This window comes from Rousettus aegyptiacus, unplaced genomic scaffold, assembly GCF_014176215.1.
Source record: "Rousettus aegyptiacus isolate mRouAeg1 unplaced genomic scaffold, mRouAeg1.p scaffold_m13_p_3, whole genome shotgun sequence".
In the NCBI taxonomy this organism is placed as follows: Eukaryota; Metazoa; Chordata; class Mammalia; order Chiroptera; family Pteropodidae; genus Rousettus; species Rousettus aegyptiacus.
In genome coordinates, this window is record NW_023416306.1 from 30,327,710 (window position 1) to 30,342,270 (window position 14,561).

The 14,561-nt window shown below is 37.9% G+C and overlaps 1 protein-coding gene and 1 pseudogene across 1 annotated transcript in view; both read right to left on the reverse strand.

The window, feature by feature from the left end:
* LOC107502839 (phospholipid-transporting ATPase FetA) overlaps positions 1-14,561 on the reverse strand; it is a 93,714-nt gene that overhangs the window by 47,378 nt on the left and 31,775 nt on the right. Inside the window, exons 5-8 of the mRNA XM_016130450.2 lie at positions 8,813-8,871; positions 5,073-5,186; positions 4,152-4,250; positions 2,479-2,540 (exon numbers count right to left, since the gene is read on the reverse strand). Of these exons, the coding sequence (XP_015985936.2) occupies positions 2,479-2,540; positions 4,152-4,250; positions 5,073-5,186; positions 8,813-8,871 (334 nt within the window). The remainder of the gene's footprint in view (positions 1-2,478; positions 2,541-4,151; positions 4,251-5,072; positions 5,187-8,812; positions 8,872-14,561) is intronic.
* LOC118601301 lies at positions 1,863-1,981 on the reverse strand (annotated as a pseudogene).

Here is a 14,561-nt window from a genome sequence, read left to right on the forward strand (position 1 = left end):
ATATTACATTTGTATTATGTATTTTTATATATGTTTTTAAAACCAAGGTTTAGATTTTGTAATGTAAGGAGCAGTCAAACTATTACTAATTTGTTCTTGGACACTGTAACAACCACGCCCCAATTTAGTAAAAGGAGAGACAGTCCCTCCTGATTTAAAGTATTCAATTCTGTTGTGCCATAGTACATTTTTAATTTCCAAGCATTGCATTCTAACTTTTGGTTTAGAAAATCTGGTCAGAGAGCTAGACAAGGCATCGCTTTGACTCCAGAGGAGACCATTCATAGTATATTTTCTGTTTCATGTGAATGGTACCTCCTGCAGTTCTGTAACACACTAGTACTTTTCCTACTACAAATACTTAGAAATACTAGCTGAAATGAAGTCAACATTCTTTCAAAATCAAGGCTATGTTTACTACAAAGTAAGGAACCAGAAAAAAAGACAAGAGTGAAATCCAGAAAAGTAAGCATGTTCTGAAGCTATACTTGCCCTGAGTGGGGGAGGGAATTGCCAATCTTAATAATTAGTAACTTAAGTTTTAATTTATCCCATCAGAGGGACAAGAAATTAAGCCTTAGGATCTTGAGAGGCAGTAATTTAGAACTAAGAACATAGAGCCAGGACTCCGAAATAGCAACATCCGTTAGGGAAAAGGTGTTTAAAAAAAAAAAAAAAATTTAACTCACTGGCAAGAAAGTTTGCCTATTCTACCCTGGAAGGTTCCGGAAGTGGAGGACTCTCCCCTGAGAATCTGTAATCTCATGAGGTATGGGAGTAGGTGATACCCTTGAGTTACTTGGCAGAAGCAAACACAAAACCCCTCAAGAGGAATACAACCTGAACTCCAGTCATTTAGAATTCCCAAAAAGTTCCACTCAAGATGTGCTTGTAACCAAAACTGAAAAATAAAAACCACAGAAATCACAACTTGTAAAACAGACAAACCTTTTCAACAGCAGCTCTTCTCAGACCCATGTGTTCTAGAAAAAAAGAGCCACTTTCTGGAATACAGACTGTTTCAACAACCAGCCTCACCTCAAGTGTTTCATTAATCAGACACTCACTGTTTAATCAGGGCCCTGCTTGTGAACTCCAACCACAAACCCACTCTATGAAAAATTCCTCTCCAATAATCTCATAAAACTCAGTGGTCAAGTTACTTGGGGGAGTTCATTTGACTAAATTCATTTGTTCAGTAACTCCTTAGCCTCGCAAATTTCTAAAAAACACTCAGTTTCATCTTTTCTCTTTTTTTCTCTTTCCTTCCTTTCTTTTTTAATTTTCTTTTTAATTAATTACAACTGAATTTTTGGTAGTATTTTGTGAGAGGCTTCAACAGATCAAAATACTTGAAGGAATAATCCACCATGAGTAAGAATCAGTAACCACAACAGATACAAGGATTAGATACCTAAGAACTTGACATAATAGAATTATATGATTTAAACTATAGCTACTGGGTATTCTGTAAGGTCACCATAAATAAAGACCAGACCTCAATCATGAATTCCTTCAGGTCTGTACTTCTCTGCAATCATGCTTCTGTACAAACTGGTTACTTTTCCTTTTGTACAATCTCTATTTGTTGCATTCTTCTCTATCCCTTAGGGCCTAGCACAAACCATTTCCTCCAGAAAGTTTTCCTTAATTTCTTTAGCCAGCTATGATTGCTCATTTTTATTAATTCCTATAATAAATTGTTGTAACTCTTATGATAGTCTTCATATTTTGCCTTATATAGGAATTATGCCTGCTCCCCCCTATTCCTGCCAAATGTAAATTGCTCAGATTTTGCAGGACCCCACCAAATATAAACACTGACTACTTTATTTTCTTTATTTTTCATTATTATTTTTTAATGCCTACAGCACCTGGTATTCCTAGGTGGTCTCCCATCCAAGTACTAAGAAGGCCTGACCCTGCTTAGCTTCTGAGATCAGATGGGATCGGGCTTGTTCAGGGTGGCATGGCCGTAGATTGACCTAACACTTCAGAGAGCTATGACGAAACACCACAGCAATGGGGTCAATGCCAATACTTTAGACTGTTAACAAAAAGATGGCCTGGTCAAAGGCTACAGCAGCCATGTCAGAATCCACTGACGTTCTAAACACAGACGTCTCCACACTGACCAATACACTACTACTAATAATTAGAAAAACTTGCATATTGCTATCATGTCATAATATATTAATTGTTTTAACACATGTTATTTCATTTTTATTTTCATAAGCATCCTCTAAGGTAGGAAATGTGACCTCAACTTTATAGATAAGAAATATGAGGCCCAGAAAGGTCTGAGGTCAGATGGTACATTCAGGGTATGCTATATAAACAAATTCTTCTTATGTTCAACCCGAGGTTCTTTTCACTGTCCTGAGCTACCTTCCAAAGCACCCAGGACATCAAGCGTTAGCAAGGCCAACCCTCTCCCAGAGCAGGCCTACCTAAACTGGCTTTCCTAGAAGGGCTTACCTGCCATTCATCAGCACCAGAACAGAACGGTTGTTGACCTGATTGTCATTTTGGTGCCTTTTCTAAAATTATAAAAGAAAATGTTTAGGAAATAGACATAGAGCAAACTGCATGTAGAAGGTTAATATTTTGAAATAGTATCCAAGATAGTTCACTCTCTTTCTAATTTTCCTTTATCTCCCAAAGCCCTTCTACCATTAAAACCAGGCCAAGAGGCTAATTGTATCTAAGCTGAAAAGGGAGGTCAGAAAAGGAAGCAAGGGAGAAGAAAGAGAGAAAATCTTGGCTCTAAATATCAAAGGCCAAAGCCTGAGGGATGAGAACCAACAACTTAAACTAAAAGCCACAAAGGAGAGAATGCAAAACAATGGGCAGGACTAGAGTCTCACACTCTTTGGTAGATAGGTGTAGGGAAAGCTAAGTATCCTCAAGTGTCCCCACCTCCACTCCTCCCCATCCCGCCCCCCCCCCAACCATGGTTGACATATGAAAATTTCTAAAGAGAAATAGAGGGAGTTAAATACAGGGTATGTCCTGATGTTAGGGCTTACATGAGTCCTACCCTTCCTGTTGAGACTACTCCCTGGGAAAAGGGCAAGACTGGGAAGGAGGCAGAGGGAATCTCGAATTTGGCAGAATATTTATCCTAAGAGACTGAGCTCTAAACCAGAAGTCACTGGGTTATCCTGAATTAGCAAGTTAAGTCTCTGGCTTTTTACAAAGGATTGGAATAGTGGGGTGGTCAGTATAAGCTATACTGAGTTTAGTTATAGAGGAATAAAGTTTCATCTTTGCACATCTGAGTTGTGACTCAAATTTAAATCATGCACTAATTCTGAGTTCTAAAAGCTACAGAGTCAAAGAGCTGGAGAAATACCCTGCTCTCAAACATTAGTCTAAAAATCTATTCTGACAAAATCAGGACTTCTTAGGGAAGTTACAAGTAGGTCAACAGACTGGCTTCTCAAATCCCACTAGTAGGCCTGGCCCTGGGTCCTCACCCTTACCCTGTATAGAAGGATGAGGGTGAGGATCCAGGGCCTTGCCTGTAAGGGACAAAGAGAAAGCCATGCAGCACTCCCTGGGAGCCAGTTTCTCCCTCCAAGACTAAGGAAGGAGTCAGCCTCTGCTTACATTATGAGGTTTTCTCAAACCAGAGGGTTCCCAGCTGTACCTACATAGTAGAATTGAATATTGGGAAGGAAAATAAGAAAAGATGGAGAAGAAAAATGAAACGTGGAAAGGGGAGAAGGAAAATGAGAACAGGAAAAAGAGAGATAAAACAGAAAACAAAGGGAAGATGGATATAAAAATAGGAGAAGAGGGAATAGAGAAAGAAAGATGAGAACCAACACAGAGAAAGCTAAGGGGGCAAGTGAAGGAAGGGGTGGGTTATTAAGAAAGAGACTGAAAAAAAGCCTGGAAAGGGGATAAAAGTGGAGGCAGTAAGAAGACAGAGAAAGGCCTTGCATTGCCCCTTTCTGGTTGTGCACAGCCCGCCAATCTTAGGCCTAAGAAAATTACATGTTCCTCTGGCATAGGTAAAGAAACAAGGAAAGGACACATCTCTGTCCATTCAGTGCTTCTGCCTAGCACTGGGTAGTTCTGGGGAAGACTTTCTAGGCCCCTCACTAGGTACAGTGAGAGCCTAGAGGCCCAAAAAGCCACTTCACCAGGTCATCAATGGCATCTTTCACTGCTGTTATGGACAACATCACCATCAGGGGTATCACAGTTGTGTGCCATGCCAAGGAGGAGATCTGGGGAATCAGCTGTAAGAGGGAAGGGGAGAGAAACTTAGGTCAGAAAGCTTAAAGGACAATATATTCCCCCACCCCCAACCCCCACAGCTGTTTTCACCTCCAAAGGCTCATAATAAATTCAACTACCCTAGTTGTTTTCTACCTTTTGTAGCTTTCACATAACCCCCAAATATAAGTAAACATCTCCCAAGAAAGGACCAAAAAAGACTCTAAATTGCTACCTATCTGCCCTGAACTCCACTACAAATGGCAAAGGGCCGTTTCTCCTGTGATAATGACGGTGCTAGGGTAGAGGGGTAAGAGTAGACACAAGATGGACTCAGGAAAACCACACACCCTTCCACACCCCTTCGGCACAATGGGAAATGAGATGATCTGTCTCTTCCAATTTGAGCCTACCCTGCCCTGCTTCTTAGCCCTGGCGGGTACTCTTATTTTCTAAACCATTCTCCTTCCTCAGCACTCCTGCACATTAGATTTCTGTCAGGGAGACTGGAAAGAGGAGGAGGAATGGAGTTGCAACTGTGGTTGGGGTGAAGACTCTGTGGCCCCCTATGGTCAAGCTGAACTGTGGTCATGCAGCCATAATGAGGGTGCTCCCCTTCCTTAGGACCCAGTGACCCTGTCTCTTTCCTCTAGTAGAGGCTTGTTTCATTCTGGCTAATCCTGACTACAGAGACTCTAAAGGACTAAGCTGAAACCCCAGCCATCTATTTGCCTATTATCTAACGAAGGAAGACATTTATCATTTTAGAGAAGAAAACTGATTACACAACTTGACCCCGAGAGACTGATAAAATACATTGTGGAAAAGGCCCCAAAAGGCAATACCTGAAGGATGAGCAAAATGAGGAAATACACATTAGCAAGTCTCTGGAACTGTTCAAATAGGTTCATGGGTAAAAAGTTAAAGACACTATATTTTGATGTCTTGATGGTGTTGTTCTGTGAGTAAAAGAGCACGAACACGATTAGAGGAACAAAAGATACCCCACCCCCTCCACCGCTTCCCCCACCTTCCAGTCTTAACAAAAAGAAACAAGGCCACTCTGTGAAATGGTCAAAAGCCCCAGTTCTCCCACCAAAGGCAGAGAGGGAGGGAAAAAGTGTTTGTCTGCCCCCACCTTTTCTTTGAGGCCTAGAGAAGTCTAGAGGATGCAAAGATGCCAAGATCAATTAATATGGGTTTTCTAGGAGGGAGGCAGAATGTATTTCTGCTCTGGATAGAATTCTTTGTTTATTGATGCTATTGATAATAACAATTATAATAAAATCAACAATAAAAAGTTACTTATTGAATATTTACTATGTACAAGGCATGGTTTCAAGTATTTTATATGTAGCAATTTATTTAATCTTCATAACCACACTATGAGGAGAGCACCATATGGTCACCTTTTGAGGATGAGAAAATTGAAGCACTGAAGTTATTTATCCAAAACCACAGTTAGTTGCAGAATTGGGATTGTGCTGCCCCCTGAGACTCACTCCACTCATGCAGCCATCCAAATACTTTCCTTTCTCTGAACCAAATAAATTCCCTAAGAATGGGGCTTCTCTCTTATCTCCTCCATCCAAAAGGCAAAAACAAAAGAATAAAACCACCTATAAGCCTGGGGCGAAGATATTGCTCAAGTATGAAGTATCCTGCTGGGCTTTGCCTTGAGAAGGCATCAAGAGTCCTTGTGGAGAACCCAAATCATTCAGCCTTTAGGCTAAAACTTTCCCAGGAAGGCTAAGGCCCGAAATCTATTTCCCAAGGAAAGGAAGAGAAGCTGGAAGTTTAGAGATCCAAGATAAAACTAAGAGTTATTTGATGTTTCTCCATTATTTTCTCCATAATTTTTCCAATTAGTAATCAATTGAACGCTATACATTTCTCAAGGTTTGCTCTGTTCAGAGCCCTATGCTGACTATACTAGTATAGGCTGAGAAAGAAGTAAACAAGATCTATCCCAGAGAAGGTCATAGGTTTGCCTTGGAGTTCTAACTAAATGATCTCTAAGGAAGGACCCCTCCAGCCCTGAGAGTATGTTATTCTAACACTGAAATCATTCTCTTTGATCATGAGAAACTCTGGATTTCCTGATGTCTAAATCCAGATGGTCCTGATACTTTGACCCAAAAACCTTTTGGTCTTTTGCCTTACTGAAGCAGCTGGCCTTCATTATGGATTTTCCATTGGTTTCATAGCTAATTAATGTATTTCAGTTTTCTATTCAACACTTGGGTAGCATTTGCTTAGCAAACAAAGACAAAAAAAAGCCATGCCGATTCTTTTTCAAGATAGAAATATCAGTACTTCTTTACTAACTTGGCAACGAGAGTGTTTTGTTCTTGTCTTAAAGGTCAAACCAGAAGCAATATCTCAAGATTGTAGAACATCTGCTTAACTATGAACTCTCTGTGTTTAGTTCTTTTGGCACAGGTGATAAAATTTAAGCATGATAGAGGTGGTGGATTTTGGTTTGGGATATTTATTTGGGCAGTGATAACTGACTGATGGCTAAATGGAGAATATAGGAGAATAGAAGGCCAAGGATATAATGGGAATCAATAGTCAGAAGTTTGGAAAAGGAATAGAAATGAAAGAAATTAGGGAAATAGAAGGAGAATCAGCAATGGGTAAGGCCAAGAAAATGAAATCTATTTATTCATTAACTATCTGTTTATTCATGACATATATTTATTGGATACCATTTATGTGTCAAACATTGTGATAGGAACTGAGGGTACAGATTCAATGAGATTTGAATCCTTTTTTCAAAGGGTAATAGTTTCTTGGAGAAAGAGAACTAACATTTTTCACAAGCATACTTAACTCCCACAACCACCACATGTGGTGAACATTATTATGTCCTTTTTATAGATGAGGAACTGAGATCAAAGAAGTTAATGCACCTCAGTATACAAGGTTAGTAAGGAGGAGAACTGCTCAAACTCAGGTCTATCTGAGGCCAAATCTAATTTTACTGTATCACAATGCTCCTTATGCAGGTCTAGGAGGTGGGGGGGAGGGTCCAATTCCAAACATTATTTTCCAGAACCTCTCTAATTCAGAAATCATAAACTGATACCGATAGAGACTACAAATATGTATGACTATATTTGTATATCCTTATAATTATATTACAGTAAACCTTTCCTTAACATTGTTGATAGGTTCTGCAACTTTAAGTTAAACAATGTATAATGAAACCAATTTTACCATAAATTGCTATAAACAAGAGTTAAGTTCCTATGGCATCTCAACATTATAATGAAATAGCATTATTTGAGGACCTGCTACATATATACATGTACACAAAATAACATGTATAAAGCATTGCTTATAATTGTAAAAGATTGGAAACAACCCAGATGTTGATTTATAAGGAACTGGTTATATAAATCTGCATGGAAAATATTATGTAGCTGAAAAAAGAAAGGAAAAAGTTATTATGAAAAGATGATTATGAAAACATCTCCAGAGCATATTGTTAAAGTACAGAAGACTGTAAGAAAGTGAGAAAATAACAATACAGATTTGTGTTTGCTTTATTTGCACAAAGAAGCACTGATGAATACACGTGAAAAAAACTAATAAAAGTGATTCCCTATAGAGAGCAGATGTGGGCAAGTATGGGGCACTGGAGTAAGACTTTTCAATATATCTCTCTTTATTAGTTACTTATTCATAAATAAATAAGTGAAAAATGAACAATTGAAATGGGCAAAAATCATTAATAGGCAGTTTCCAAAAAAAAAAAAAGGAAATACTAAAGATTAATTTATATGAAAAGATTATTGATCTCACTCAAAATTAAGGAAAGACAGATAACAAAATGTCGTTTTTTTTGTCTAAGAGCCTAGCAAAGATGAAAAAGACCAATAGACACTTGGTTTGGAAAGAATATGGAGAAGTGAGCAGTATCTACTATAGATAGAAATATAAATGGATGTAATCTTTTTTGAGGGCAATCTGGCAATAGGTATCGAAAATTTTAATGTATTTTCCTTTTGACCCAGCCAATTCACTTCTAGGAAACTCATAAGATATATTCACACGCATGTACCAAAATATATGTATAATGGTTCATTCAGGACCATTTATCATAGCAAAATACTGGAGACTTTTTTTTTTTTTGAGAAGGTATGAATAAAGACATTTTAAATGTTCATCAACAGAAAATGGGTTAAATACATTAAGGTATATCAATACAATGGAAAACTCCGCCACTATTTAATGAATTGTGAAGACCTATATGTATTGTAATAAATAGATGTCTAAGTGAAAAAATAAAATTGTGAAACTATGCCTTCATTTGTGCAAGAAAACGCTACATTATCTCTTTTCTAGGAGTTATATATAAAACCTCAACTCTGAGATATATTCTCTCCTGAGCCTAGGTCACTGGATTAATTTTAGTCCTGAGCCCTCACTGCACCAGCCCTCACTGTACCGGAGTATGAAATAAAGTAGAACCTAAGTTGTAGGATCCACATCTACAATGAAATTCCTACTCCACCAACAAAGAGGAATATTGAGGATTCCAGTCCCCTTCTGAAAGAGCCAAAGACCTGATACTCACTGGATATCCAAACAGAGTGTTGAATTCTTTGTTGTTGGCTTGCAGGTATCTCTCTTGTTCTGAGAAAAAGAGAAATAATAAGAAGGATGTCCCTCTGTAGATCAGCTTGGGATCCTAATACTTTCTCACTGAGAATATCTGTCTACAAATGGGAATTTGTCTCTTAATCCACAGAATCAAGAAATATAATAAAATTAAAATCCTCAAGTATTAAAGCTTTCTGAAGGAAACAGGACAATTTCTGAGTTCTCCACCATTCATGCTTTCAGTAATCCTAGAGTGTGTCTCCATAGACAGTAGGATGGCCTGTATCATTACTGCCAAACACAGAAACCCAGCCCTCCCTCGTAGATCAAGTTTAAGATATCTGAGTCTCTTTCTGCTTTTACTAAACTTGCTTAACTAAATTTAAATTAATAAATCATTACTGAGCATCTATTGCACAGAAACCAGTGTGCTAGATGTTGTAAGGAGACCAAAAGATGAGTAAAATGGAGTCTCTGGCTTCAAGGGACATGTAGTTTAGTAGGAGTGAGCCTAATAACTACAACACATGACAAAGTCATTGCATCAAAACACATAGGTGGTAAGAACTATTACAAATAGTGAGCCCATTACCATGCTATGAAAAGTCTTAAAAATATACATTATCAATGAATCCTTCTTCTCTGAATGAAATATTCCTGTAGTCTCTTCAATTATTCATTGGTTCAACAAACATTTACTGAGTTCTTGGTAGGTGTCAGGTCCTGAGCTAAGTCAGGGTTACATCATCTCTGACCAATTTGGGATTCCTAATTCCAGTGGGGAAGACAGACATAAAAGGAAACTTCAACCTAATGTAAGGGCGGTGATATAGGCATGAATATGGTGTTAGGGGTACACAGAAGAAGGAATGGAAGTCAGGGAAAGTGGAGTAAGGAAGCAGTCCTGGAAGAGAAGATGCTTGAATGATTTGGATGATATGATGTAAGTGCTTCTTACTTCTCTTGATCCTGGATAGTACATATATCAAGCAACCTAGAATTTGGCCTGAAGGCCAATACTACAGCTAAGCCTTTTACCCTTAATAGTCCTAGAAATTTCTAGACTGTGTTTACAAAGAATTTGTCTCCTCAGAGAGTGATTTCTAGTAACACCTCTGCCTCTGAGTTATACTGAATATCTATTTTGAAGCTCTTCCAAGCCCTCTAAAGTCCTCCTTATGTCTCCCAAACTCAGATCTCCCAAGATTAGAAAGAAATTTCCTTCCTTGATCCTCAAAGATTCTTACTCTAGGCTACAGATTCCTATTTGATTTTGAACTCACTGGCCTCAGACTTCTAAGAGGAGTCTCCCATTCCAGGTCCTAGAAACATGACCCTGCAACTGTTCAGTTTTTTTTTTTTTTTTTGAGATATAATCCACACAACATAAAATTTACTCCCTTACAGTGTACAATTCAGTGATTTTTTTTTTACTACAATATGAGGTTTTGCAACCATCATCACCAATCAGAACACTTTTATCAGCCCCAAAAGACAGCCTATATCCATAGTCTCAATTACCACATTTCTCCAGTCCCTAGCAATCACTAACCTACTTTCTACATCCATAGATTTGCCTATTCTGGACATTTCATATAAATAGAATAATACGTGGCCTATTGTGACTGGCTTGTTTCATATAGCACAACGTTTTGAAGGTCCATTCATGTTATAGCACATACCACTATTTCATTCCTCTTTATGATTGAATAATATTCCACTGTATAGATTTATCACCTTTGCTTATTCATTCTATGTTGATAAACATTTGGGTTTTTTCCATCTTTTGGCTATTATAAATAAGGCTGTTAGGAACATTCATGTACAAGTTTTTGCGTGAACATGTTTTCATTTTTCTTGGGCACATACATACCTAGAATTGCTGAGTCATATAGCAATTCTATGTTTAACTTTATGAGGCACTGCAAAAGGGTTTTTCATAGCAGCTATATTATTTTACATTCTCATCTACAGTGCACGAAGGTTCTAATTTCTTGGCATCCTTGCCAACACTTGTTACTGCCTGTGTTTTTTAATTTAACTCTCTTAGTGGATGTGACGTAGTATCTTATTGTGGTTTTGATTTGGATTTCCCTAATGACTAATGATGATGTTAAGCATCTTTTCATGTGCTTATTAACACTTATATATCTTTTTTTTGGAGAAATTCCTATTCAGAGTCTTCATCCATTTTTAAACTGGGTTTATTTTTTTAATTACTGAGTTATAACAGTAACTCACTGTTATAAGTAAGTCACTTATCAGGTATACGATTTGAAAATATTTTCTCCTACTCTGGTTTTAAATGTCATTTTTACAATGTACTGAAGTCCAACACTGAATGTGATTCTGGGTTTTGTATTATGTTCCATTGTTCTATCCGTCTTTTAAATTATTTAACTTTTAATACAGAGTAGCAAATTTCTTGGCTATTCTTGCCTATTCTCTCTTCTAGATAAACTTCAAAATCACTTTGTCCAGATCCCTCAAGACTGGAGTTTTGATTAGAGATGAAAACAAAGAAAAATTTTTTCACTAGAATCCTGGGGATGGAGTAAAAATGGGCGATTAGAGGAGACAGAGCTCCCTCCTATGGAAAAATCAGGCATGGGAAACTACATTGTATTTCTTAGGGGGATAAGATAACAGACTTTTGAAAGATAGCTGAGGAGAGTGGCAATGATAATATAGGGACCTGTATGGTTTTTCCTGTAATTTCCTCCATTTCTCCTCTAGTTGTAAGCAAATTACTAAACATCATGAAGTCAGAACATGAGTAAATTTCTTCTAGAAAATATCTAAGAGACTGAAGTCTGTGCATTGGGCAGTATAAAAACAAAGAATTATGAGAAAGTTCAAGGACTAGCATAAATTGCAGGAAAGGTGAAACTGGGATGTTTAGCTACTTTTACGCAAGGATTTGAGAGTACACAGATTAATTTGGATAGAGTTGACATTTTTGCACTACCCTGTAACATACTATATCCTTGTGAAAGAGATAAAGAGACGCTTGTTGGTATACCCTGGAGTAGCCGCTCCTTTGTGTATGATGATCACATCTGTATAATCACCTTGCGAGCAAATCATAAACAAGCGGCTATGAGTCTTCCCTGGGATAGGTTTACCACACGGTATGAAGCTTATAGTCTGTTCTCCTGGAATAGTGCCTTTCTTTTTGTTTCATGCTTGTGATTACTAGCATTAGCTGAATAAGGATGGGAAAAATTGAGATGGTATTGATAGAATGTTTTGTTATGCCTGGTTTTGATTAGTTAGTGGCTTGCTTACAACATTGTGATATAAGAGCTTTTGCTAACCACTGTAGTTTAGGTTATCCAAACACTGCAACATGTTAGGCTCCAATAACTTCACTGCATCTAGGATTTAGAGCTGCTGCATAGCCTATGCCCTTTGTGCAGAGACTTTCTCAGAGGCCTAGAGAGCTGCCTGATCAGGGCAGAGTACTAGAGCAGTATTCATGTTTCTACCAGTATTGAGATTATCCAACCCCTGAGCAGGCTAATTTTCTACTATATTCATATTCAATTTGCTCAGGTATTGATGAGTAAAATCAGTCTCTCCTAAACCATTTGCCCCTCCAACTATACCTAATAGACCAGTAGGGACCCTCTATTTATTCAAAAATATTATTTTATGAATCTTTATGAAGTTCTAATATTTTCTTATTACATTTAATCCTATATACCACTGTTTATTTTTTAACTTAATAAAGATCTAATAGGTTTTCCTGGTAATTCATCTGGATGCAGCAGAATATTCTTTCTTAAGTCCACCAGCCCCAGGGGATACATGGAGTCCAGGCTCTGCACAGCAACTGAATACATACCTCTCTCTTTGAGTTTAAGAGTAAAGTAAAACAGGTAGATCCCAAAATTCAGAACGTGAGTTGGTGGAGACATACTGAGGCTCCAAAGTGGGGACAGGATTGACTTTCACCTAATTCTGGCTCTTTGATACCAGAATTTCCAAGAAAGAAGAAGGCGGCAAAAGGAAAGTAGGGTTTTCACCAGGGAAGGGATAGGGGAAGAGGAATCAAGGGCTAGAAAGTGAGATTTTCTAAGATGCTTCTTAAAAACAACAAAAAAAGCAGGAATGATGAGAAAAATGGTTAAAACTTCAGTTTGCACAACCATCTAGGAGAAGCTACAAGTCTGAGAAAGAAGACAAGCTTAAGGAAAGAAAGCAGCCAGTCATGATTGAAATAATAAAGGCAGGAAAAATGTTTTCAGACTGGATAATGTAAGATTAATTCAAGATTCCCTATAGCTGTGAATACTGTTGAGAAGATATTGGGATGACTGTTTTCCTCACTGTTAATTCAAAGTTTATTCCTGTTTGACTGAAACAAAGTGACAAAAGTGTAAATTACAGATGAGAGGTTAGAACTACAGAAGATCGGAAATTAGCTTAGACAAAGAGTCTAGAAGAGGTCCTGGATATGGACTTCAAGGGGACAAACACCTAGCTCTAGCCTCTGGTGACTGTAGAAAATACCTCTTTCACTAGAAACTATTCTATGGTTTGTTCAACAAAGGCCTGGTTTCACAAAGGCTTATGATGGGAGCTGGTGTAGGGGTGGTAAAACACTGAAATGAAAGAGCCAGATGTCTTGGTGAAGCAAGACAACCTGGTATTATAAAATGAGCAGTGGGCTTAGAGTTTAAAAATATGGCAGGCTCCCATAGTGATTAAGAATATAGGCAATCAAGTCAGGCTACCAAGGTTCAAGTCTCGGTCCTCCACTTACGAGCTTTGTAGTCTTAAGGAAGTTACTTAACCTCTCTGAGACTCATTTTGTTCATCCGTAAAATGGAAATGATAATACTTACCCATAAGGTTACTGTGAGGATTAATAAATTAAGGCATGCAAAGCATTTTAGAATAATTCCTTGTATATTAAAAATGGTCAGAAAGTCTTAGTTGTTCTAGACTGGGCTCTATGACCAAATTGTTAAGTGACTTAGTGCAAGTCACTTTTCATTTCTGAATTTTAGTTTCCTCATGTGTAAAATGGGGTAGTAAAATCTACCTTATATGCTAATGTGAGAGTTAAATGAGATGGCAATTTTAAAGTTCCTACATAATTCCTGACACATCAAAAGTGCTCATTAAATGATATATTTTTTTGTTCTTTACCTTATGTCAAGGAGATTCCATAAGCATCATTGATACAGTTGTCTGTGCCCAAAATAGATTTGGAACTTTCGGCTATCTCCTGCGGATGTACTACGCTGACCCAGCCAGTAGAGAATGAAGGACACAAAAGCCACAGTCTAGAGAGGCAAACTCTACTCAATCCCTTGGTGGGATAGTAGTAGAAGAGAAGTGTAAAAACAGGAGACGCTTCTAAGGATGTCTTTAGAGCTTTGATTCAAATGCCAGGTTGAAAAACTTAGCTCTTATGCAGTCTTGATGTAATTTAACCTCAAGTTCTGGGGGTTGAACCTACAGAAGAGTGGAGGTTAGCATAGATAAGGAAATGGCAAAAACTAAAAAGGAAAATGAGCTCTGTAAAAGGAGAGACAGTGGCACTCTAAAAGGTAAGTAACCAGGAGGAAGAAGGAAGAAGAAAGAAAAAGGAAGAAAGGCCATTTAGAAATTAGGCTTAGGAGGTTCTGGGAAAATATATCCTTGCTCACAGTGAGAAAGCAATCACAAATGAGACTCTCCTGATAAACAAGAGCAGTGAGATGATCTTCAGG